Source organism: Megascapheus bottae, chromosome 4 (assembly GCF_031878675.1).
Source record: "Megascapheus bottae isolate mThoBot1 chromosome 4, mThoBot2.hap1, whole genome shotgun sequence".
In the NCBI taxonomy this organism is placed as follows: Eukaryota; Metazoa; Chordata; class Mammalia; order Rodentia; family Geomyidae; genus Megascapheus; species Megascapheus bottae.
The window spans coordinates 64,131,412-64,158,342 of record NC_143512.1 but is presented as its reverse complement, the minus strand read 5'-3'; the positions used below and the strand labels follow the sequence as shown (position 1 = coordinate 64,158,342).

Below are 26,931 nucleotides of genomic sequence, written 5' to 3'. Positions count from 1 at the left end.
GTTTCTTTTATAGAACCTGGGGATCTTTCAGACCTGGGGATTAATGGGCTTTTTCTTACGGTTTAGTTATATCATCTGCTCCTTCCCACCTGCAGTGCTGGAAATTAGTTTGGGGACTTACAAATGCTAGACAAGTGCTCTGTTACTGAGGCACATTTTCAGCCTCCATTTTATTTTAAAATAAACTTGCTAAGATTTCTACTTCTGAGTTAGGTGGATTTGGAAATGAGTAAAACTCTTCTACTTCTCTTCCTCCCCATCTTTGAAAATAGAACTTTGCATGATTAAGTAGTATAAGGGAGTGAGCAATGGAATCAAGAAACATACCTACCTATTTACAAGTTATATTACCCTGAGAACGTTACCCTCCTCTGTCTCAGTGTTTCCATTTGTGTAATGGAATGAGATTTTTAGTTGTGTAGTATTGTTATGAGGATTCAATTAAACTGAATGATATAATGTACAGATTCCCGAGAGTTCCCCTCCTAGTATGTCCTAATTTTCTTTTGCTTCCATGATTTCACTTAAAATAAACAGAAAAAATCCGACAGAAATAAATTTTTTGGAATTTTTGTGGCTATCTCATTCTTGCTGAGGGGTAATTCTAAAAGTTTTGCTTTGGAATCTTGACACTGCTGTTTACACTCAGTACTTTTTTCACTGTCCCTCTTCCCCTGCTTCCTTACCCCAGTCCTTTGGTCCCTGCTGGGAAGAAAGATCTTTGTGTTGAGAACATGAAGGTCCTATAATTCCCTCTGGTCATCTTGCTTATGATATATAACTCTGGTTATCATCTGTTAGTGGCTGCTGTTAGAGCTAAGTACTTTTGGAGCAATTTGTGGTTACTCTGCACTTCCCAGTTCTAAGGCTAAAATGAAAATGGGACTTTGGTTTAAAAAATAAGGCTAATTTTCTGCCAAAACACAAGTGTACACTGACAGCATCCCCTAGATGAAGTAAGAATTCATCTAAGTATAGTGTAGTTTCGTAGTCTGATTAAATTGGTAGATTTAGACTAATTTCTAGTTTCTTTGCACTACACTGGCTTTCTGTTATAAGGTGAGAACTCTCATCTTGCTGCTCTCACATCTTGCTGTTCTTCCTTGATCTTTTGATTCAAATGTGCCACTTTACCCTTTACTTGTTGCATTACTCAGCAGATCTGTAGGTCAGTAAATCTAGAGTGTTTTGCCAGAGATGCACTTCTGTAATGAATTTGGCTAGTTGGTTTATTGAATCATTGTGGCTCTTCCTTTTTACTTATAGCTCATCTGTCTTCCTATGGTTGCTTAGGCTCCCAGCAGGCACGTGTACATTGTTGTTAAGCAAAGCCAAGTACGTATGTTTGACAAGTTAGCAGTATGGCAGCTCTGCTGCTCCCCAGCTCTGCTGCTGTCTCGGGAATTGTTTAGTTTGGCAGATAGCCAGCTCTCTGCTATAAGATGTATTTCTTTGACAGGGCAAAGTGTAGAGCCGCATTAGCTGCAAAGTTTACAAAGGTTAGCTAAACACACACAGTAAATATTAATAAACAAAAAGGCCCACCCACCTTTGACTTTGAATTCTGTTTCTTCATTCTGTGTTTTAGAATCCCTGTACTATTTGATTAATAACCAGTCTTAGGGTAATTGAGCTTTAAGTATCCTTTGCCTAAGTTAGACTAATTGGCTGTTTTGGTGACTCATTGCCACAGTGAACAGATCTCCGAAATGACTGTTTAGTTCAAGGGGTCTTATTTGCTGCTCCCTGCTTCAGCCTGAAAATTGGGTAAATGTACTACTTTCTAAGAGCTGTTAAGCAGTCATGTGTGTGATATGTTTGCGCTCTAAAGAATAAAGAATGTGAACAGGAATAGAAGTACAGTGTCCTTGGACTCCCTGGAAAGCAATCAGACATTGGTCTGTTGGCCTGAGCAGTTGCTTCTCTCTAACATTTACACCCGTAGCATAGAGGGAGAGAGTAACAGTAACCTGCTGCCCCTGGAAACTGCCTCTTTGGCTGGGTGTCTTGGAATTTATCAGGCCTACATTGTGGATCTTTTCCAATTCTGCACCCTGCTTACTTGAAATCATATTTGAGAACCAGTAATATTAGACTGCTTAGCGAGACCTCTAGAGAACCAATGAAGAGAATAATACTATGTCCTTAAGATTGTCCTGGGGTCATTTGTAAATTATAAAGTTTCTGAAGGCATTTGAAAGCTCCTTCAGTCTTTCTTGCTCTCTGGTTCATGTCCATCTCCTCCTCACAGTACTACCTAAGGAAATAACTAATCCTATTGCATTTGTAGGATAGGATACATGGGTATAGTAATGATAGGACAAAATAAAATTTGTCCTCATGGAGAAGAATGGTTTTAACTTGAAAATGGTTTTAACGCCTAGCAAAGTAATCCTTTTAGGCATATGTCACCTGTACTTCAGCACACACATTTTCTGAGTACCAGACACAAATCTAGGCACTTGAGATATATTGCCAAAGAGAACTAACCCAAATCTCTTGCAGTGGAACATAAATTACATACTTAATAAAGAGATTATAAATTATGTTATAATTATAATGCTATAATTTCTTATAGATATAAGAAAGGGAAGATGTAGAATAAGAGGATTTATGGGGCAAGTTTTAAACAGGGTGGTCTGAATAGTAATGGCATTTGAACAGATGTAAGAGACAAGTCTTGGCTCAGATGAACTTATTCTAAATAGGGTTACACAAATATGATGTTAGAAAGTTATGCATATGACTATCCTCATATTTCCATATACCTGGCTGTGACCATCAAGAAATTTCCAGTGGTTTTGGCATGGTTCTCAAATTAGTCTCAGATGCAGAACACTTGAGAGTCTCAACTGTGCATTGCAAACCATGGACTACCGATATGCTTAATTCTGTCTTACCAACTAATAATAGTTTTATTAGGAGAAAGAATGACTTTGATATCCATGTGTCACAAAGTAAGATCTTTGTCATGAAATAGCAGCTATCAAAAAAAATGAGAGGTGTATCAAACTGTCAAATATTACTTATTAAAATTTTGTGTTAATAGTTATTCATTATTGTATGTTTTATCATCTTTTAGCACTTGCTAGCAGAATTTGGGCAACAGACACAATAGATGAAGGAAATTAGAGAAAGCCTAAAATTGCAAAAACCTGGCCTTTAAATTTTTCTCCGTGTACAAATAGGGAGATCACAATACTCTTGGTTTGCACAGCTTAAAATAACAACAACAACAATAAAAACACTCTTCTTGAGTATTCATACATGTAGGTTAGAAGTACTGTGGGCTTCTTTCTCACTTCCTACTTAATTTTTCTAGAATCACAGAAAAGGGTTTGTAGCCATATTGTCAGTTAGATAAGAGCCAGAATTTCTAGCAGAGGTTTCCAGATACTTTGTATTAATTAAGAGAATGTGGTTTGAGGTAAGAAACCAGAAAAAATGAGCTCAAAGCAGATTTAGGGGAAAAAAAGGTTTCATGATTCTTATTTTACCATTAGAATTATAAAATGGCAATATCTAAATGTACCCCCCCTTTCATCTATAGCTTGGAAAATGACAGATTATTAATAGATGTTGAATTAATTCTTCTACTCCTTGCTTTATCAGAATGAGTTTTGTAGAACTTGGTGCATGGTGTTTCTGCCTACCAGCGTTATTAATATTAGCTTCACTTTTAGCTTTAATTCTGACAATGCTCTCCTTCCCACCTTTATTGAAAAATAGGCTGTGAAAACTCAGAACTTCGGATTCTTTGTAATCCCAGAACATTACTGACTTTTCTCATGAGAAGTGAATTCAGAAGATCATGGCTTTCAGTGAATCTTAAACATTTTTTCATCTGATGTTAATAATATTTGTGTCTGCTGTTTATCTTCTGCCATTGTCTTATTTTTATTTAATTCTTCCAGAGAGATATAATTAAGTGCCTACCATAACGTGTTCTTTCTGAAAACCTTAATGAGACTTGTATCATGCTAAACTAAAAACAGTAGCCATCTGGCTTCAATCTGCCATCCAGAGGGGACATATTGTGTGTGTAAGAGCATGAAGCACTGAGATCTAAATCTGCTTTGGTAGTAAACATAACTGCATGCATGGATTCAGCATTCCTTGGTGCCAGTCTCACATGGTAACAGAGTTGGGCTGCCTAACTTAGTAGTTTCATGGCTATCAGAACAAGAAGGCTCATACTTGGAAGAGAACATCTTTTCTTATTTTGGTAGTTTCACAGAGATAGTAAATGATACAATGGATCTTCAAGAGCATATTTCTATGTAGAAGAAAATGTCTGAAAAGTTACAGTGCTATCAAGATGTGCATTTAATTTAGTAAGTCAGTCATACAAGACATACTGAGTATTTTTCTCCCATTTTTATTTGGCTTATTTAGTTAACTTTTATGGTTTTCTTTTCAGAGTGTTGTCCGCTGCCTGTGGCATCCAAAGCTAAACCAGATCATGGTTGGAACTGGAAATGGATTGGCAAAAGTCTATTATGACCCCAACAAGAGTCAGAGGTATTTCAAAAGTATTGCCTGTTTTAGATGGATGACAGCAACTGGGGTGAATAGCTTTGTTTCTCTCCTGCTTTTATTTATTTCTCCTTTGATGGGGATCCACCCTTTTAGAAAATGCAGCTGGCACAGAGTAAAGCCTCAAACTCCTGGTATTAAGCTTTAAAGAGGATTTAGATATCACCCTTGATCCACACTAAATTCAAAGTGAAAGTTTCCTGGGGCTTTGCAGTTCTTCAGCTGAATAGTTGCAGAGGAGTGTGTGTGTATGTGTGTGTGTGTGGAGGGGGTAGTCCCACTCACTTTGTATACCACCCTGGACAGTGGCATTAGTAGTGATGCACGTGAGAGATTAGCAAAGCAGGAAATGACCACTTTGTTATCTTCCTTTTTTTTTTTTTTTTGGTATTGGTCATGGAGCTTGAACTCTAGGCCTGGACATTGTCCCTGAGCTCTTGAGCTCAAGTTCTTTCTTTTGGGCTTCTAGCAATTTCTACTTTGAATGCTTAGCAAGGTTATCTCTGCCAGTAAATAGGGGTAGTGCAGATTTCCTCTGAAACCCTATGCCTACATAGATGTGAATGCTAAGCATACTTGTATATTTTTGGGGTCTAGAAACTTCATGAAAGACTCAGACTCACTTCTTGTTCCTGGAGGCTTGAACTCAGGGCCTAGGGGCTATCCCTAAGCTTTTTTGCTCAAGGCTAACACTCTATCAATTGAGCCACAGCAGCTCCACTTCTGTTTGTTTATTTGTTTGTTTTGGAGTTTTTTTTTTTTGTCCTTGGGCTTTCTCAAGGCTAGAGCTCTACTACTTGAGCCACAGCACCACTTCTAGCTTCTTTTTTTTTTTTTTCTATTTATGTGGTACTGAGGAATTGAACCTGGGTCTTGGTGTATGCTAGGCAAGCATTCTACTACTAGGCCAAACTCCTGGCCCCTGATGATCGGTTTTTATTTTTTGCCAGTTCTGGGGCTTGAACTCAGGGCCTGAGCACTATTGTTGGGCTTTCTCAAGGCTAGAGCTCTACCACTTGAGCCACAGCACCACTTCCAGCTTCTATCTATATAGTACTGAGGAACTGAGCCTGGGTCTTTGTGCCTGCTAGGCAGGCACTCTGCCACTAGGCCAAACTCCTAGCCCTGATCAGTTTCTTAAGATACAGCGAGTCCAAATTAGATGTTTAATTTACTGGACTTTTCTGTAAACTTGATCTGAGATATCACATCCTATGCCATCTTCTATTAATAAGTGTTCACTGACTATATTTTGTTCTAAATAGAAGCAGACATCTCTTCTCTGTCTTCCTTCAGAGTGTTTTGGGCTAGATGGAATTGAAACCATTGTACTATAAGATGAACTTATATATGACAACTTTAAAATAGAGATAGGATTTTGTTTATTAGCAAAGAAACTAACAATGCAAGTGAATTAGTATGAAAGGAAGTTTATTTCACTTTAACCTTGTTAAACTACCTTTCAAAGGGTGCTGCCTTTATAAGTGGAATCTGTAAATTTTTTTTTTTTAAGTACTTGCTTCTTCTCATCTGCTTCCTACCTACCCCCTGCCCCCAACCTCCCATACTGGAGAATGAAATTGAGGCCTTGTGATTTCTAAGCATTTCTAACTCTTAAACTTTTACCTCTAACCCCTTTTTCACAGTGGTTATTTTTGAGAACGGAGTTTTACTGTAGTCTTCCCTCTTTGTACTTTCTGGTACTGCTGGGAATGACAGCATTAACTGTGCCTAGCCACTGGTTGAGAATTGTCTAACGAACTTTTTGCCTGGGCTGACTTCAAACTGTGGTCCCCTCCCCCACCCCCAAAGTATTCACTTACGTAGCTAGGATTACAGGTTGATCTACTATGCCTGGCTTATATTTGCTTCTTCTGAACAGGATAGCTCAGCATTGCTAAAAAGAGGTAGATATTTGTTGTCTGTAGCACTTTGGCAGTGCTGCTGTGTTCACTCCATTCCAGATACTTGTATTCTTGTGGACGTAGACCACTTGTAGTGTGTACAACCCAGGATGCCTTTATCTGTTTTATCTAGAAGATAAACTAAAATTTGAATCTGTAACTGTTAAGGTAAAAAGCCTACTTAATTATGTTACTATTTAAGTGAATATGTTACAACTATTTACTTTTTTTCTGAAGAAAAAGTGTATCCTAATCCTCTGCTACCTACTTTTCTGTTTCTTACTTGGTAGTGATCACTTGCTGGACAGTCTTGGATTTCTTTAAGTTTAATAATATCGTATCACCAAAACCCTCTCAGTTGGCATTGACTTGACAAGGTGATGCGCACAGAGTATATTTCCAGAAGTATCTGATGCTTCCCCTCACCTCCCGCCCGCGCCCCCCTCCCCCCCCCCCCAGTCCTGGGTCTTGAACTGAGAGTCTGAACATTGTCCTTGGGCTTTCTCAAGGCTAGCACTCTACCACTTGAGCCACAGCACCACTTCTGGCTTTTTCTATGTATATGGTACTGAGGAATCATACACAGGGCTTTGGGCATGCTAGGCAAGCACTCTACCACTAGGCCACAGGGCTTGAATTCTGATCCTAAGTGCTATCCCTGAGCTCTTCAGCTCAAGGCTAGCGTACTACCACTTGAGCCACAGCACCACTTCCAGCTTTCTGGTGGTTAATTGGAGAAAAGAGTCTCATGGACTTTAGTGCCCAGGCAGACTTGGAGCCGCAATCCTCATATCTCTGCCTCCTGAGTAGCTATGATTACAGGCATGAGCCACTGGCACCCGGCTATCTGATGCTTTTGATGTAGATTTTTTGTTCTTAAGATGAACTAAAGAAAATAATGTGTTTTTCCTCCTTCAGGGGAGCAAAATTATGTGTGGTTAAAACTCAGCGGAAGGCAAAACAAGCTGAGACTCTAACCCAGGACTACATCATCACTCGTAAGTAGTTAGCATGCCTCTCAGTCTCATAGTTTGTCATCTTTCCTTTATTAAGGAAAGAAAATTCCTTCAGTTGGAGATACATGTATTTGTGTGGAAATGAATAGGAATCATGTGACAGCTATCCTTAAGCATCTGTGACTCCTCATGGGGCCTAGACTGTCCTGTGTAATTTTCGACCCAATCTTCAGCCTATTGGAGCTGAATGCATTACTCCATAGCTGCCTTTTTTTCCCCACCCTCTGAACAAACAAGAAAGAGTGCTGGTCTTGGAATCAAGTGGCTTGGGTTTGTCCATGAACTTCACCATGGACTGGTAATGGGATGTTAAAGAAATTTTAAAATTCTTAACTTTAAACCTGGCATGCATGAGCAGAGTGAGCAGATTAAATGAAGGGTCTCCCCATTTCTTTCAGATCTGTGATCATGTATTACCATTCTGGCAGCATATATAAAATTAACCTCCTGAGGTATGAGGAGAATACAATAGCAGAGTAGCTTCTTTCAGGTTATCACTTACACAACTTATTAATAATCTTGCATATCTTTGTTCCTAGAGTCATGGCTTCAGATCTGTAACAGGTGATAACTAGGATGATACTGATTGTTATTAGCAGACTTGTGGACTTTACAAGTGTCTCAATTTAAGGCCTAGGGGGCGCTGTATTGCTGTGTTCCTGTCTGGCAGTGGGTCTCATATAAGACAAAGTCTCTTGGACCTTAGGATCAGTGAGGAGATCCCATGACATTTTTTGCAAGAGTAGAAGTGTTAAGGTCAGTGTCATAACCAGTCTAGCTCATGTAATTACACGCGGCCTACTTAAATTCCTCCAGTCGTTTGAAGTGAAAAGCTATTTTTCCTCTTCCTAAAAATACTGTGTGTTGTGTTGCCTGACAGAATGACGGGCAGTTGTGTTTTCAGCTCTCCTGATTCAAGGCAGGCATGTCTTACTGTGAATGATATGGTCATGTCTCTGTTGGCAAGAAGGGCAGGGGGAAGAAGGAGATAATGAAAGAGTTTTGGGGGTATTACATACATTTCATGTTGTAAATTCTCTTTAAAAGTTTACAATCTGAGCCGGGAGTTTGGAGTAGGGGTAGAGTGCTAGCCTAGCATGCACCAAGACCTGGGTTTGATTCCTTGGTACCACATACACAGAAGAATAGCCAGGAGTGGTGCAGTTGCTCACATGGTAGAGCTCTAATATTGAGAAAGTCCAAGGACACTGCTCAGGCCCAGAGTTTATGCCCCAGAACTGGGGGAGGGGGGGGAGAGTTTACATTCTTCCCCCTGAACCTATGGAAAAGGTTTCTTTTCTGAAATAGACTAAAATCTGTGTGTAAGGCCCAAAAGCATTTATTTTGGTAAATTGTTTTTGGTGGAGGGGGATCAAGGAAAAAATGCTTTACCAACGACCTCTTGACAGAATATTATAGCTTTCCTTCTAAATTCTTGTGTTCTTTTACATTCTTTAATCTAATTTTAAACACTCAACACGACCAACAAATGTGACTCTGATTTTTACCCTTTTGTAGAAGAGGAAAAGCCCCATCTATTCCCCATGCCAGGAGATTCAGGCACCTCTGCATTCATGGCAACCTTTATCCCAGTTCCAGTGGGATAAGTGCTCCTCCCTTCCGGTTATTCAGTGTTGTCAACTCCTGAGAGGTGGTCACATTTCAGAAACGTGTGAAGTGATTCCAGTGTTTACAAGGCATCTGAGGAAACTTCAGGGCTGACAGGCAAGCTGTTGGCATTATCCACACTCGGGTCCAGTGAAAAAAATAGAAGGCAGTTACATATTATGTTCTTTTCAAAACCATAGAAATTAAGTTTTAACTACTAGCTCTGGTTTGGGACATGGGGGCCCTCATCAGGGTTTCCATGACAGGGTTTCACAGTGTTTCCTGAGTGCCATTAGCTGCTTGCCAGGAAGGTGAACAATGAATCTGGTATCAAACAAAAACAGTTAATTCGTTACAGTAAGACTGTCTTTTATTATTAGATGAAGGCTGTCATTATGACTTACATTTCATGTTCCAGTTAGTCATGCTTTAGCTATGTTTTTGGATGAAGGGTTATTATTATAATGAAATTTTTCAAATGTGTGTTCTTGCAGCTCATGCCTTGCCTATGTTCCGTGAGCCTCGCCAACGGAGTACAAGAAAACAGCTGGAGAAGGACAGATTGGATCCCCTGAAGTCACACAAACCTGAACCTCCTGTTGCAGGCCCAGGTGACTGTGATCTAGCTAGTAACCACAAAGGGGTTGAGGGATAGGGTGGGGTAGTCAGTACAGAGATGGGAAGATTGGTGCTTCTGGTCATCAGAGAGATTTTACTGGGTAGTGCTTTTCAAATCTCTTTTTAGCGCCAGAATGTTTGCATAAAGATCTGATGCAGAATTACAGTATATAATACTGATAAAGGTGGAGATACTTTGCTGGAGTAGGGAGGAGGCCTGATTCCCTTTCTGTTCAATCTCCACCTTGAGCCCTGTAGGTAACCTTGGTGGAGCTCTGGGACTCCTTGGAACCTAGTATTAAAACCAAAGCCCTCAATAGTAGTTTAATTTACAACATTGGACATTTGACTGGGATCCAGACCATATTACATTTCACACAACGCAGAAAGTAGCCATGATTTAGTTGTCTGTTGATAAAGTAGAGCTTCTCATGCCACTTATTAGAAGATGAATAAAGAGGTTTTTTTCTTTTTTGTTTGGTCTGCTGTGGGACTTGAATTCTGGGCCTGGGCACTATCTCTATGCTCTTCAGCTCAAGGCTGCTGTCCTACTTCTTGAACCACAGCACCACTTCTTGTTTCTTGATGATTAGTTGGAGATACGACTTTTTAGTGCCTGGACTGGCTTTGAACCAGAGATCCTTAGATCTCAGCCTCCTGAGTAGCTAGGATTACAGGTGTGAGCCACTGTGCCAGCTTCTCTTCCTGTTTTAAAATGTTTTGGGATAGTTGATATATGATGTTTTCTTTGATTCTGATTACATTAGAATTAAAGGGTTGATGTTTGGGTACTTTTAAGATTTGTGCTCAGGTAAGTATAGCATGCACAGATAAAACTATGTATTGTCATGCTGATTCTATCTGATTTTCTTTTGTTATGTTTTTCTTTTGAACCAGGTCGAGGTGGCAGAGTTGGGACCCATGGAGGAACTCTGTCATCCTACATTGTGAAAAACATTGCTTTGGACAAGACTGATGACAGTAATCCTCGAGAAGCCATTTTGCGTCATGCCAAAGCAGCAGAAGACAACCCATATTGGGTTTCTCCAGCATATTCCAAGTATGAAAATAGCTTTTTTAAAATGGGGACTGGTGGTGTAGCTCGGTGGTGGAGTATGTGCTTAGTATGCATAAGTTTCTGGTTCATTCTCCCACATGAAAAAAAAAAACCCTAAAAAATTAGAAATTATAGTTAATGAATTAGGAGGAGCAAACAATGATACTTTATTATAACTTAATCCAGTTCTTATTTTGTGCTTGAGCATGAAGAATGAGTTAGGAACTGATTCTTTTCAAATCTAAGCCTTTATATCTTAGGACTAAAATGGTAACTTTTCAAAATATATCTGTTGAGGGCCAGGAGAGTGCCCTAGTGGTAGAGTGCTTACTTAACATGCAGGAAGACCTGGGTTCAAGTCCTTAGTACCACATACATAGAAAAAGCCAGAAGTAGTGCTCTGGCTCAAGTGGTAGAGCTCTAGTTTTGAGAAAGCCCAAAGATAGTGCCCAGGCCCTGAGTTCAAGCCCTAGGACTGGCAAAAAAAAATAAGCGTGTGCGCGTGCGCACACACACACACACACCCATACACACCCCCATACACACACACGTTGCATCAGAATTATATTGAAGAAGCTTTTTATTAGAACTAATTTTATAATTCATTTTAAAAGTGAATACAGAGACTAGATACTGGTAGCTCATGCCTAGGATCCTAGTTAATGGAGAGACTAAGATCTGAAGCATCATAGTTATAGGCTATCCGGGGCAAAAAGTTCACAAGACCTCACCTCAACTTATAGCTAGACTCAGTGGATCATGCCATTTATCTCAGCTGTATAAGTAGCTGTGATCAGAAGAGTCATAATTCTTGGCTAGCCCAGGCATAAAAGTTTAAACTCCATCTCAACAGGGGAAAAAAAATAAATGTAGGTGGGTTAGTACAACCTGTTATCCTAACTACTAGCGAAGTGTAAATAGAAAGATTTTACTATAGACTAGAATAGCTAAAAAGCAAAACTCTCAAAAACAACAGAGGGTAAAGATCTAGAAACTTGGCTCAAGGAAGTTCAAAACTCTCAGTTCAAACTTCAGTACTCTCTCCCCAAAAGGCCTATGGAGTTTAGTGTTCATATGAAGTCTTCCTCTGACTGTTCCTTATGTTAACACCTTACATAAATATAGTACAATTAATTATTGAAATATTGGGTTTAAAACTGGTATAATGTTAACTCAGCTATATAAGAAAGTGGCAGAAAAACATGGAAAAAAGGGGTATCAGTGTTCAAGATTTCATATATCCACTACCTGATGAGTGTAACTGTAACCCTGCTATATAGTACCCCGACAATAAAAAAAAATATTGATTTGTCCATTCATGTACTTTTTTTTCTAGGAGTTTAGTTGTTATTTCTCTGTGGTTTCCTTCAGTTATAGCAGTCTTTCATATTGTTGTTGTGTCTTTCATGACCTTGATGCTCTTAATGAGTAGTGGTTGCTTACTTTGTAGACTTTTAGTTGGTGTTTGCCTTGTATTTTCTCATAAACTATGCTTCTTTGGCAAAAACAACAGATAAGTGATGTTAAATTCTTCCAGTGCATCTTGTTAGGGAATTCATGATATGAAACTAGTATTGTTCATGTTAGTCATTTGAATAAAGTGATATCTGCCACATTCTTCACATAATGCTGGAAATTGATAGATCATATCTTGAATTGACAAATTTCTCGGGGTTATATTTTTACATGATAAAAATCCTGTATTTTCTCAAATTTTTACTAATTTTGTCCATGAGTGGATTTGCCTATAACACTTAGGGTATTTATATAGTAGTGATTTTTATCCTTCTCTCCTTTTTCCACTTGAACCAATGAATGCCCTAGGTTCTTTACCTCTTTTTTTTTCTTTAACTATTTTTAGAAATTTGCTTGGGACTGACTTTGGACCATAATTCTTCTATCTACTCTTGTCTTAGTAGAATCTCCATACCTGAATTATTTTGTTGAGATGCAGTCTTACTTTTTGCCTGTGTTGGCTTCATACTTTGTCCTTTTCGATCTTTATCTTCTAAGTGGCTGGGATTACAGGCTTATAAATGGAACTATCACACCCAATTTCTGGTCAGTTTTCAAAACATTAGCATGCTGGGAAAAATTCCTTATGAAGTAATTCAAGTTACATATCGTATTGTATTTACCCCCATCTACTGATCATTGAGGGACTATTTTTCATAAAAGAAAAATACATTATCTTAGCTTAGGAGAAGACTCTGAGATCTTTCATTTGAAGGGCTTCACCGGGACATATTTCTAGAGAAATAAACGAATGTGATGAAATAAGCAAGGGTGCAATATTGAGCCAAGTCCCAAGGGTGGTTCATTTGGCAGTCCTACAGCTGAAATTTGGAGCTTGTGGTTAGAATGTCTATAACCACTGGACTATCTAGACTGCCTTATCTGGTAGTCTTTGGTAGTGACTAGAGATAAGGAGGGAAAAGATATTCTCAGGCCCTGCCAACTCCCCAGAGCTTCAGAGATAGAAGCTGCAATTGTGAGTGAAAGCACACTAAACAAAATTGCTGAATGGAGTTGAGTGCTTTGGAGTTCAAGCATTGTGTCCTCTGTTAAATGTGTTGTAATAGCACATACTTTACAGTGCAAAATTGATGGTGGTTGTTCACAGTGTGTATTGGTAACTAAACAGCACAGATGGAACATCTCTGAGTCTTGAGTTGGACAACATTATGAAAACTAAGAGGGTCATATCAAGGTTGCCCGCTAACAAGTATAGATTTAGTCTTCATAGAATGTGTGTGCATGTAAGATAATATAGTCAACACATTATTGGCAGTCAGAGAAGCTCAAAGATTATGCCTTCTATTTTGTTTTCTTTGGGGGGGGGGTTATGGGGCTTGAATTCTGGGCCTGGGTACTGTTCCTAAGCTCTTCAGCTCAAAGCTACTGCCCATTCCTTGGGCCTGGGTGCTGTCCCTAAGCTCAGCAGCTCAAGGCTATCACCCTACCATAGCCCCACTTCCTATTTTCTAGTGATTAATTGGAGATAAGAGTCTCACAACTTTTGTATTGCCTGAGCTGGCTTTGAACCGGGATGCTCAGATCTCAGCCTCCTGAGTAGCTAGGATTATAGGTGTGAGACACTATGCCTTGCTGTGGAACAGTTGTATTCTATTGTTTAGAAGGTCTTTAAATACTTGAGAAATCCTGTTTAGAAATATGCTAATGATTAGCTGAGGAAAGGAGAGAGAACAAAGTTAAGAGTTTAAAATTTGTTAACTATGGTGTGCATCATTTTGATGTCTAACTGCCACAAAATAAACACATAAAATAAGTCACTGATATTTCCAGAAAATGAACATACCTTTTAGAATCTAGATAGCAACTTATTGCTGCCACCCACACCAGGAACCTAGCCTTGGAATTTCAGGTTACTGTTCTAATATCTGAAAATAAATTACTTAGACAAAGGATCAACTTCAATTTAATATATAATACATGTCTGAGCCCTTAATTAATACATTTGTACTGGAAAATAATGTCCAGAAATACTGAGGGTAGAATGGCAATTGGAAAGCCTCCCTGTTACTTAACATTTACTACTTTGAGAGAATGTATGTATAAGTATACAGATATGCATATATAGATACAGTAATTGTTTAAAGTCATAGGTATATGTAACAATTCTTACAAGAAATGTTTGGCTTTTGTTCTTAGTACTTCTGGACATTAGGCCAGATTTTAAAAAATACATTTTCCTTTTATCCTCCATTATATAGATATATTTTCCTAAAACATTACCCTCTTGAAGGACAGATATATCATTTTCAATCTTTAGCTTTCCTAACTGAAGTTAACATATGCAGCTATACATGTTTGCCCTCATATATAAAACTGGAAATAGAATGGTTGTGAAAGGATATATTCATTTTAAATGTGTTTAGATAATGCCAAATTTTCCTCAAGACATTTTTTACCAGCTTACCCAATAAATCAGTGTTTTTTTTTTCCCTCAGCTTTGCCAAGATAATATATTAATTATATCTTTGCCAATCGGATAGGTGAAAATTTGTAAATCATTTCAGTTTCCACTTGCATTTTAGAATTTTAAGAAACATTAAAGTGTTAAAATCTTTTTTTCTTGTAAATTTTGCTTTTGACTTTTTCCCATTGCCTGTTGTTGAGTACTCTTCTTTATATTGATTGTAATACTTTAAATAAAGTAGGTTCCAGTGGTTTTTTTAAAAATTTTGCTTTGTTTATGTTATGGTATTTTATAATAGTGATCCTTTCAAACTAAGGAAAATATATGTCTTATATTTAGTTTGTCACTACATTCTTAAACAGTTTTAAGGTTTTTTAGAAATATATTTTCTTTAAGTTTGTTTTTTTACTTTTTTCTATAATATATATGTCCTTTGGCTATAGAAATACCATGTGCATAAATATATATATACATATTTATATGTGTTTGTATATATTACATATATACAATATACATATTGTATCTATATATTGTGTCTATATATTTATTGCATTTTCTTATTGCTTTCAATTATTTTTATCCAAATTTTGGGGACTTTTAGGTACAAAATTGTATGTTAACAATGTTTGTCTTCATTGTTCCATGTTTTACGCCTCATATTCCTTTTTCATCTTTATTTACATTGACTAGGCCTGAACCATAATGAATTATATTGATGAGAGTTTACTTTTCTTACTTTTAACTGCAAGGGGAAAGATTCTATTAGATTAAGCCTTATGAAATTAGCATTTTTGTAAGAAATGTCAAAAAGCAGTTTTATACGGTTCGGTCTAATGGTATTTCCTCATAAACATAGTAACTTTGAAAATATACATATAAGAATTAAGGAATAATCATCTCTTTTTGTTTTGTTTATTCCAAAGATGTACTGAGCATTACTACTGTTTTAGGAGGTAGGATTATAACCCCATTATGGAATTCATGTTCTAGTAAGACAGAGGAAGAAAATAACACAAATCCCTAAATGTTTGATGATAGTAAGTGCTAAAAAGAAAAACTTGGAATATTTTAGAAAGGGTGGTCAGAATAAGAGTTTTTACTGAAGTGCCCAGAGTGAAGTGGAGGAAAATGCAGACACCTAGGAAGAGCACCCCACAGAGAGCAGTACCCCACACAGAGACTTGGCAAAGGCCAGGACCACCCAGTTTTGTCACATTACATTTATTACATGCTAACTGAGTTCATGGCACTGTGTTTGTCATGCAGTTTGTTAGCCAAGGTTGCAGGGCTGTAGCTCCTGTGTTCACCTGCTAGAGTATACTGTTTACTGCCAAGTGGTGAAGTGTTTGAAGGGAAGCTAGTATTTAAAAGGCTCTTTTCAAAAAGGTCACTGTAACTGAGAATGTGTGTCTGTCTGGTTGTTTTTCTTCACTGCAATTGACTTCTGTCAGTGATGAAATGAAGATTTATTTGCTGGATCTTGCTTTAACTTAGAAAAGCACAATTAAACATTCCCCAAATCTACCTTCCTGCCCATGATCACCTGTGATAATCATCAAGAGTTTTTGAACACTTTACGTTAAGTTTGAATGTAATCACCATGCAGGTTTCAAACACAGCAGATCACAGAAGTGTCTTGTTCAGCCACACATAGGCAGATTTGGTTACAGATTCTTGTTAAAAGATGCTGCTGGAGGGAGGAGAAAGTTACTGGCAGGGTAGTGGGCAGGATGTAGATCCAGAATGCTATTAGCTTACACATCAGATAGGGATAGATGTGTGTGGGAGCATGGGGCCTGGCCAGCAGCCTGACAGGCTGACAGCTCTGTCAACTATGACCACTTTTCTTGCCAAATAAGGTGCCATTATTGCTGGTTCATATGATACAGGATATGTAGATGGATGTATGGTTGTGTATGTAATAAAATATCATTTCCATCAATAAAGAAGCCATTTAAAAATCAGGTTGCATCCATAGGTAACAGTTAAGGTTATTTTGTGAGCAAGTGAGGATTTATATATTATCTATATCAAGAAGAGGTATAAAGCCACAGAAAGAAAAATGCCCTTTTTCCCTGAGTTACATATAGATGATTGTTCCTGACCACCATATTCCTGTATAGAGGCCAGTGTTTCTCAGAGTGGTTTTATGAGCTTCCTATTAACGGAAGAGGGTTAAAAAATGTAGATTTTTACGCTCCACACCAGACCAACTCTGTGAGATTTGGCTGGAAATCAGCTTTTTAAGAAATACCCCTAAATGATTATTTTGCAAACTCATATTTGGTAATAATAGAAAAGTCATTATTTAAACCACAAATGATTTTCTTGTAAGAAAATTTACTCAGATGAGGCCATTTCAATTATAGAGATTCACAGTAAATTATTTCCATAACAGAAGAATTTACTCCAGGACTTAAAAAATAGCAAGTTGCAATGTTGTATTTAACATGATTTTTTTTTTACTGATTATATGGACCATATAACTTTTGAAAAATGAGTAGATTGCATGAAGTGAAGAATGTTTCAAAACAAGCTTTATAACAATGACACTTTTATTGTACTTTTACTATGTCAGGCTTGTTTTAAAACTTCATATATATTATTTATATAATCTTCACAACAGCTCTATGAGTAAGTTCTGTTGTTTCCAGTTTATAGATGAGGAAACTGAAGCTTGTAATTTACCAACGCCTGTAAATAGTAAGGAGCAGAATTAGGATTCAAATGCAGCCTCTCTTCAAAATTGGGCTTCTGGGCAGTCTTATCACAGTGTAACTACTAGTAGTTATTAGGAGAGTTGAGTAACAATGAAGTAAAAAAAGACGATTTTGTGAGCTTATATGGCTTAGCAAAGGAAACATTAGACTGAGAGTCACAAGTCCTCAGTTTGGTTCTAATCTGTCACTGCTGGGTGAGGCTTCTTACTTTCATCAAGTCACTTTTCCTTATACATGATGTTAACAGGGTGGGACTGTGTGAGAGCCAGTCCCTAGCTTTCATAAGCACTTGCATAGAAATTGTAGTACATGTAGCTTTTATAAGTGCGAAGACTGAGGAGTCCTGACTTATTTCTACCCTCCATATTCTTGAAAGGTTTAATCATTCAAATTTATAATAAGGTAGTTTATAGTGATCTTCTAAGGTTCTTTCTGGTTTTCTTTCCTTTTGTTTTTATTTTGCTCCCACAGTTTTCACAGGTTTTACATGGGTCTATTTGGTTTGGTTTTGTTTAGTTTTTTGTCAGTTGTGGAGCTTGAACTCTAGGCTTGCGCACTGTCCCTGAGCTCTTCAGCTCAAGGCTAGCACTCTACCACTTGAGCCACAGCGCCACTACCGGTTTTCTGTGGTTAATTGGAGATAAGAGTCTCACAGACTTTTTGTGCCCAGGCTGGCTTTTAATCTCAACCCTCAGATCTCAGTCTCCTGAGTAACTAGGATTACAGGCCTAAGCCACCAGTGCCTGGCTGGGTCCATTTGTTTATCTCACACAATCTCTGAACTCTCACACAGTTATAACTTAGCATGCCCCATTTATTAGTATAAGGTATGTTTACTTTTTTATGTTCTACACTGCCTGAAGACAGTAGAAAATTGTTTATTTAGAAGCATTTTGTTGCTTCTCCTCTAAAGTGACCCTAATATTTAAAGGAAAACATCTTTGATTAGCTCTTCACTAGAGAAAAAGGAATCATTTCAAGTAAAATCTTTTGGTCAAGCCTTTAGTCTTAATAATTCTGCAATTGTGATGACTGGGTCAGAGTTCTTTAGGCCATATTCATTCTAACAGGGTTAACAAGTATGTCCAATTGCCAAGTCATGGCTGTAATTGACTTTGGCTTTGAGGTTTTCTTCATAATAAACAGTGGGACTGTAGCCAAAAGAAAAGAAAAGAAAAGCCTATAGTTTATACTCTCATAGTAATGATTAAATGCTATGAGTGATTTCCCCTTATACTCATTCAACTAGTCCAGGGCTTGGCTTTCTACTTCTTGAATGAATCATATCAATAGAACATCCAGGATTAAAAATAATGTGACTGTGAACTTTCCATTGGAGCGCAAAACCTTTTGATGACGAGAACATGGTAGACAACATAGGTGAGAGCTTGGCCAAAAGAAAAAGACTGTCCTGTGGCACTTTGTCTCTCATTAAACAGTGAACCAAAAAAAAATCCTATTACAGAGAAAATGGTTTTGTTTTGTTTTGTTTTTGCTAGTCCTGGGGACTGAACTCAGAGCCTGAGCACTGACTGTCCTTGGGCTTTCCTCAAGGCTAGTGCTCTACCACTTGAGCCACAGCACCACTTCCAGCTTTTTTATGTATGTAGTACCAAGGAATTAAACCAGGTCTTTGTGCATGCTAGGCAAGCACTCTATTACTAGGCCAAACACCGGGTGTGCAGAAGAAATCTTTACTCACACTTGACACAAACTTCTTTTGAGTGGGATTTGGTTTTTGTTGGATTCCTATCATTTTGTTTGTAATTCACAGTTGCTGGAAAAGACTCATTTTGCACAGATAACCTTGAGAATCAGCTTCTTGTAAAAAATAATGTGTGCGGGTGTGTCAAATTCATTATCAATAAGAATTATGTAATCAGAATTTATAGACTTGAGAAAGGCATTTACTTATACTTCATTTGTTTCATGAAATCATATTACTATTAGCAAAAACAGAGTATACTACAGCTAAAATAAAGTGAAACAAAAGTACTTCTAGCCTCCTCTGTTTAGTTTATTTAATACATTGGCAGTAATAAGTATCTAACCTACTCTCCTTGATGATAAACAAATTGACATATATAGTCAAATAAAAAATGTTTACTCTTCTCCAAATAAGTTAATCCAATTAGAAAATGAAAGTTTCACATCAACTCTTTGTAAGTTCAGGCTTTATGTACTTATAAAAATGAGTAAGAGTGTGCCATAAACCACTGAAAGAAGTGTGGCTGGAGCTGACTTCAATGAAATGGGCTTTATTGGCTGTCCAGTGGAGCTTATGAACCTGTTGGGTATGCATAGCGATTATATGTGTGGCTGAATGTGATGTCTCATCTCCACTTCCTTCTAGTAAGTCCCTTTATAGGTTTTTTTCTTTGGTTTGTTCTACTTTCTTGTATAAGTACCTGATAGAGTCTGTGTTAAGATCAGTGTAAAAAATTCATTTAATCAACCCAGGAAGGAACACACAGATTTAATTCATTTAAAAGTTTGTGTGAGCTGGGCATGATGACTCATGCCTATAATCGTAGCTACTCAGGGAACTTGGTTCAAAGCCAACCTGGGCACTAAAGAACACGTGAGACTCTTATCTCCAATTAATCACTAGAAAAGGGGAAGTGGGGCTGAGGCTTCAGGGGTAGGGTGGTAGCCTTGAGCTGAAGAGCTCAGGGGCAGCGCCCAGGCCCAGAATTCAAGCCCCATAACCCACTCCCTCCTCCCCCACAAAAAAAAAAAAGTTTGTGTGATTGTTTTTTACTTCTTGGCTTTGTAAGTAGGCATTTCTAGAAAAGTCTTTTGATATTTTCAAATTTATTAATATTTTATCATTTTGCATGTGTATTTGGGTTTTGCTTGCCATGGTTGATTTGTTTTTATAGTAATTTTCTATGCCACAGGCAAATTAAGCCATTTCCAAGAGAAGAAGTCTCCTAATTCTGTTCTTAACCTTGCTAGATTGCCCAATCCATTTCCAAGAGAAGAAGTCTCCTAATTCTGTTCTTAACCTTGCTAGATTGCCCAATCATAGCTGTTCCATGTTGTCTTGGTAAAGTGATGACTGAAGAAACCCATTTGTAATGCCCAGACAGTCATGAATCAGATTTTAAAAATCTTTCTCAAGCATCAATTTCCAGGTGTTTTCAAAAGACTGACTGAGGAAATAAATTGAAAGATACAAATTACTGAAAAGAAAGAAGAGTAATGAAGTTGGAGACTATGAATTCCGATGCTCCTATAAAACAGTGGTGGCATTTGTTAGTGTAGTGTTCAGTATGCTACATAAAATTGAAAAACATTTTCTAAAAGAAACATACTCTTCATTCAGCAAATAACGTATTAACTATGCTCTAAGAATGTTGGAGGACAGGATGAATTGAATTGAAAGAAAATTATAACTCTAGGCCATAACATTTTACAGTATATGTAGTCCCACGGTACATCCTTTGGGTTTACAAAGAGGATTCATTTCTTTGTACTTCCATTAAATACCTCTTATCCCCTCTACCCAGGCATGATCAACTACCATTCTGTATTCTATCTTTATAAGTCTGGCTACTGCTGTCTGCCTCATATAAGTAGAATTGTACAGTATTTTCCTTTTTGTGACTTGATTTATTTCACTCAGTAAAATGTTACTTTGTTGCAGCCACACATGGTGACTCTTGCCTTGTAATCCAAGAGGCAGAGATCAAGAGGTTCATATTTAAGGCCAGACCAAGCAAGAAGTTCATGAGACACCAATAAAATAGGGGCTTCCTAGCTGTGGGAGAAGTATAAACAGGAAGCTCTCAGTCCAGTCCAGCCCATTTGTAAACATGAGATCCTATTTATTAAACGAGAAAACAGGGCCAGGAGTTTGGCCTAATGGTAAGCTTGTTTGCCTAGCATGTGTAAAGACACAAGTTCAATTCCTTGGTACCTCATACATAGAAAAAAAGCCAGAGGTGGTGCTGTGTCTCAAGTGGTAAAGCTCTAGCCTTGATGTATAAAGCCCAAGGTCAGTACTCAGGCCCCAGGATTGGCAAAAAAAAAAAAAAAAGAAAACAAAAACTAAGGTTAAAAAACAAAAGCCTGGGATATGTGAGTTCAGTGGTAGGGTACAGCTCCTGCCTAGCAAGCATAAAGCTCTGAGTTTAACCCCCAGTACTCCCTGTCTCCCTTAAAAAAGAAAATAATTCACTATATTGCAGCATGTTAGAATGTTATCCCTTTTCAGGATGAATGGTATTCCATTTATGTGTTTACTACATTTTGTTTAACCACTTGTCCGTGAATGCTTGGATTGATCCTACCTTTGATTGTTATTAGTAGTTGCTATGAACTTGGGTATTGTCCTTACAATCCTTCTGGGTATGTACTTAGAAGAAGAATCTCTGGATTACAAGGTACTAATATTCTGCAGGTTGTTGTTGTTTTTTTTTTTTTTTGAGGACCTTTAATGTGTTTTTTCCCTAGTAATTGTATAATTTTATCTTTCTGTCAGCAAAGTGCAGTAAAACCATTTTCTCTACATTCTGGCTACTCTTGATGGTACCTGTGCCACATGGGTAGGAGAATAGGAGATTTTTTTTTCACAGCTTTGTTTTTAAATTGTATTTTATTATCTTTAGTTGTACAAAGGGGTTACTATATAACATATCAGGTTTTGTGGGGCGGGGGGGAAGTCATGGGGCTTGAACTCTGGGGCCTGGGTGCTGTCCCTGAGCTCTTCAGCAAAAGGCTCGTACTCTACTGCATTAAGCCACAGCTCCACTTCCAGTTTTCTGGTGGTTAATTGGAGATAAGAGTCTCACGTGCCAGGGCTGGCTTTGAACAGCTATCCTCAGATCTCAGCTTTCTATGTGGCTGTGATCACAGGCGTGAGCCACTGGTGGCCGGCTAACATGTCAGTTTTTAAGTATAGTACATCATGATTGATATCATCTCTTTCATCATTCTCTCCAAGCCCTCCCAACCCATTATAGGATATGCATTGAATATTATTCTGCCCCTTCGTTCATTAATATCTTACAGTTTAGTTCTGCATTTCCTTAATGATGCAGGGACTCTTTTCGTGTACTTGTTTGGAGAAATGTCTATTCAGATCCTTTGCCCATTTTTTGGTGAAGTAATTTTGCTATTCTTGTAGTTCTATAGATATTAGGCATTTTTTAGGTCTATGATTTGAAAATATTTTCTTCTATAAATGTCTTTTTTTTTGCTCAGTTGATTGTATCTTTTGGTACATAGAAATTTAAATTTTTTGATGTTCTCAAATTTATCTTTTTGTGTTGTTATTTGTGCTTTTTATGTCATGCCCAAATATTAAGATATGGTTCACATTTTTGAAGTATAAAATGCACATATTTGAGGTTTTAATAAATGCATGTACATACGTAATCATCTCTTCAGTCAAGAGTATAGTCCACTTCTATTCCACTGAAGCATTGCCTCATGGTTCTCTGTATACCTAAAGGACCCAATAACTTCACTCCCAAACTCCTAGAACTAATAAACTACTTTAGCAAAGTGGCAGGGTACAAAATCAACCTGCAAAAATCAGTAGCCTTTCTGTATGCCAGCAATACATAGACAGAAGGAGAAATCAAGAAAATAATCCCATTTTTAACAGTTACCATCCACATTGATTCATGGATTAGTAAATAGTTCCACTGATTCTTGTTAACCACCAACCTGCTGCACTTTGAGGAGTAGGTAGAGTATTTAAAATAACCCCTTACATGAATTGAAATAATCCCATTCTAACCCATTCTTCCTATCGTCTGCCACTCAGGCATAGATACATATATATGAAAGCATTATAACTTCTCAGTCTTAAAATCTCATTATACCTTTAACCCTAGTGAGCTTATGTCTTATGAAACATTGTCACATATCCTTAGAGCATCATTTCTATCACCCCCCATACACAGACACACATACTCCCCCACACAATTAAGTCTCTAATTCAAAGGACATTAAAAGCCAAATTTCATAACAAGCACCAGTTGCTTTGGTGTGGCCCTGCTTTCTAATAATTCAACAACTCAAGGGCCTATGAAAATCTGCAGCTGCTTTCTGAAATGTTAGGGCTATGACCTGTTCGTAGGTGTCATAAGAGTCTTGAAGTGACAACAAGTTTTACAAACTGGATTGTATTTGGGGACAGCTTGGGCTCTAGGTAGTTGCAGGAGGTAACTAGAGAGACAGGAATTGAGACTACTTATACACAAGGAATTATAGAACATGATTCATGTCAGACAACATCAGCATGAGTTGTGGATGTTTTATTCTTTCTCCCCAGGATAAAAAGAAACAGTCAGAGGTAATGTAAAGTTTTAACCCTATTTTCATTTGCCAAATAAATGGAATTATTGTTGTTGTTATCATTCTTGCCATTTTGGAATTAGCCATAATATTATGAATTGAACTCTAGATAAAGATGTAATCTAAAATATGCTATATACCTTCATAATATAATAGAATTGTGTTTAGAAGAAAATCACCCACAGCTTGACAAAAAGGAACACATACTATATATAGCCTTTTGACATGCTTTTGGAATTGTTTTCTAAAAATGGTATAAAATGCATATCATTGATATACTTTTCAAGTACAGAAAGGCCTCATGCAAAGATACATTGTGCAGTATTTCAACAATTCTAGTAGATGGCAATATTAATGTTGTGGTCAGTAATGTACCCTGACATGTGGTGGCAGTGTTCAGTGCATGATCTGAGTGTGGGAATCAAGGTGGTTAATTTGCGCTGTTTTTAATTTTCTTACTGGCTCAAATAAAATATTAGATAAGAAAACTATGCAAATTCTATTCTTTGTATGCACCACAATCATACGTATTTAGGCTACTTAAATCTAGAGTAACCAAAAAAACTACAAATAAAGTCACCAGCTGTTGCTCCTCTCGGGGCAGCAACACGGGAACGGGGAGGGACACACAGGGCCAGCCTGTAGTCCCCCGGGAGCCGAGCGAGATGGTAAGTGTCGAAGACCCAGCCCTCCCCCAATCACCGGGGAAGAAAAAACCACGCTGAGTCAGAAGCAGTGTTAACCATGAAAGCGCATCAGATCTCTCTGCTGATTTCTGCTGATCTCTTGTTCTCTCTGATGCTCTCAGATGCTCTCATCTCTTTATTGCGTCAGACAGTTATATACTGTTAGGGTAGGAGAAGGTGGGCACTGGGAAGCTAGCCAATAGGAAGAGGGCCTCTGTGCTACCACTAAGGGTCTGGGTGCGGCTTTCAGGTACTGGGCAGGACAGGTTCAGGAAAGCGTGCTAGAATTGAGCTGCTGCGAGACCTGCGAAACTGCGGGGGGTTCAATCGAGTCACATACACAGAGATGCCTTAAGAGAGGTATGCAAAAGACCGAATGCCTGGACAAAGCCCTTTAATTGCAGCTGAGCCAGAATCAGGCCTCAGAGATGGAGGCTAGGCCCCAACACTTACTGGCTCAAATAAAATATTAGATAAGAAAACTATGCAAATTCTATTCTTTGTATGCACCACAATCATGTATTTAGGCTACTTAAATCTAGAGTAACCAAAAAAACTACAAATAAAGTTCATTTACATTCTTGCTTGGTGACTATAATTTGTCCTTTTATATATAATGAGGCCTGGTTATAATGTGTGAAGTTTCATTGATTTTTCAATTTGTTCCATGGAACTTGAATTTGTCATTTTATTTAAAGAAAAGATTTATACTCAAAAGAAAGTTTGATTCTTTCCCTGAATATAATTAAATTCCCATTATCCTTTGTCAGAAGTTTAATCATTTGTATTTAATAATTTAGAAATAATAAATCCCCAGATTTACTTTCATTGATGAAAGATGCAAAGCATAATATGGTAAACACTTATGTTTGTCTCTTTCAACATTTTTGTTTAGGACTCAGCCCAAAACCATGTTTGCCCAAGTCGAATCTGATGATGAAGAAGCAAAGAATGAACCGGAATGGAAAAAACGCAAAATTTGAAGAATCTTATTTGAGAGCTGTTTTCACGGGGGTGAGGGGGTGGGGATATGGGGCAGAGTCATTATTTTGTGTTCTTTTGTTGTTGCATATGAAATAAAAAAAACTTTTATGAATAGTATTCATTCTTTTCATTCCAAAGATTGGTAGCTATCATACACAATTGTGCTTGCATTTTCTTACCTACAACTATAAGCTGTGTTATAAGTAAATATGAAACAGATTCTTAGCCTACTACCAAAATAGTATAGGTATTTGGAGATTATTAAACAATGACTGATCCTTTGCAGATTCTCATAATCTTATCAGGGAAAATGTGCATTGAAATATACATCTGTCCAGAGCAGTTCTAGGAACATAGGAATAGAGATCAAAAGGGTTACTACTTCTGTATAGTGTCACAACAGTTGTTTACATGACTGTAAGCAATTAAAACTGAGCTCAAACTGAAAGCATTTCCATACTAGGAATGCGGAGTATGCATTTGATTATCTTTTAATAACTGCAACATTAGGAGTTAGTCAGAATTGTGGATTCAAGAGGCCAGAAGTTTGGCCTACTGATAAAGTGCTTGCCTAGCATGCACAAAGATCTAGGTTCAATTCCTCAGTACCACATAATATAGAAAAAAGCCAGAAGTGGCTCAAGTGGTAGAGTTCTAGCCTTGAGAAAGAAAGCCCAAGGATAGTGCTCAGGCCCTGAGCCCACACCTGAACTGGCAAAAAATAAAAATAAAAAATTGTGAATTGAAGTCCAAGCCCTCTCCTAATGTCTGGGTCATCTTGGGAGAGTTATTAAACTTCTCCGTTCAACTCTCATGATAGTGATAACTACTTCGTAGGATTGCTACAGGATTAAATCAGATGTTCTTTGTAAGGCATTTATTGCAGTGCCTGCTATGCAATAAGTACATGCTATATGCTCATTACTTTAAAATAATACTTATTTGCTGGGTTTTCTAAGTCAGTATTCAACTGAAAGGTACTTTGTAAATATAAGGGCTATAAAAATAAGACATTCAAATCACTCTAGAAAACTGAAATGAGTTGGCCATATTTTTTTTGTAGAAAGGAATAGTCAATAGAATAAAATTCTATGTGAACTAATCTCACATAGAATTAATTGGTCCGCCTCTAAGGCAATTCAGATTTTCAGTACTTACCTTTTTTTCTTTCCTGTTCTCATTTGTTCTACTGAATTAAGTAATTATAAAAATGAATGATAATCAAAAAGTATATGCAAAAGCTCTTTGTTCTATAATCTTTACCTTCCCATATACGGTCCCCACAAAATCTTTCTTATGCCAATTTCAATTCGTTGATTTAATTTTCAAAACACCTCATAAGTATATAAAATTGCTTAACTCATTTTACAGATGAAGCAGAAGAGGTACAAATGCCAAACAACTTGTGTAAAGTCACAGCCAAGGCGAGTATATGAAAACATCTGAGATGTCTATACATCACTAATTAGCAAACTGCCACAAGTTTCCTACTCCTGTTGAAACACACTCCATTCAGAATCAGTTACAGACCAATTAGAACTAATTTATTGCTT

At 37.6% G+C, this 26,931-nt stretch overlaps 1 protein-coding gene across 2 annotated transcripts in view; it reads left to right on the top strand.

The window, feature by feature from the left end:
* Positions 1-25,456, top strand: part of Wdr70 (WD repeat domain 70) — a 192,754-nt gene extending 167,298 nt beyond the window's left edge. The window contains exons 12-16 of one of the 2 annotated variants that reach the window (XM_090332029.1): positions 4,421-4,521; positions 7,359-7,438; positions 9,559-9,675; positions 10,580-10,742; positions 25,290-25,456. In XM_090332029.1, the coding sequence (XP_090188155.1) occupies positions 4,421-4,521; positions 7,359-7,438; positions 9,559-9,675; positions 10,580-10,742; positions 25,290-25,377 (549 nt within the window). In that variant the 3' untranslated portion in view covers positions 25,378-25,456. The remainder of the gene's footprint in view (positions 1-4,420; positions 4,522-7,358; positions 7,439-9,558; positions 9,676-10,579; positions 10,743-25,289) is intronic. The other variant, XM_090332028.1, reaches the window with a different exon arrangement.
* Positions 25,457-26,931: the final 1,475 nt, after the last annotated feature.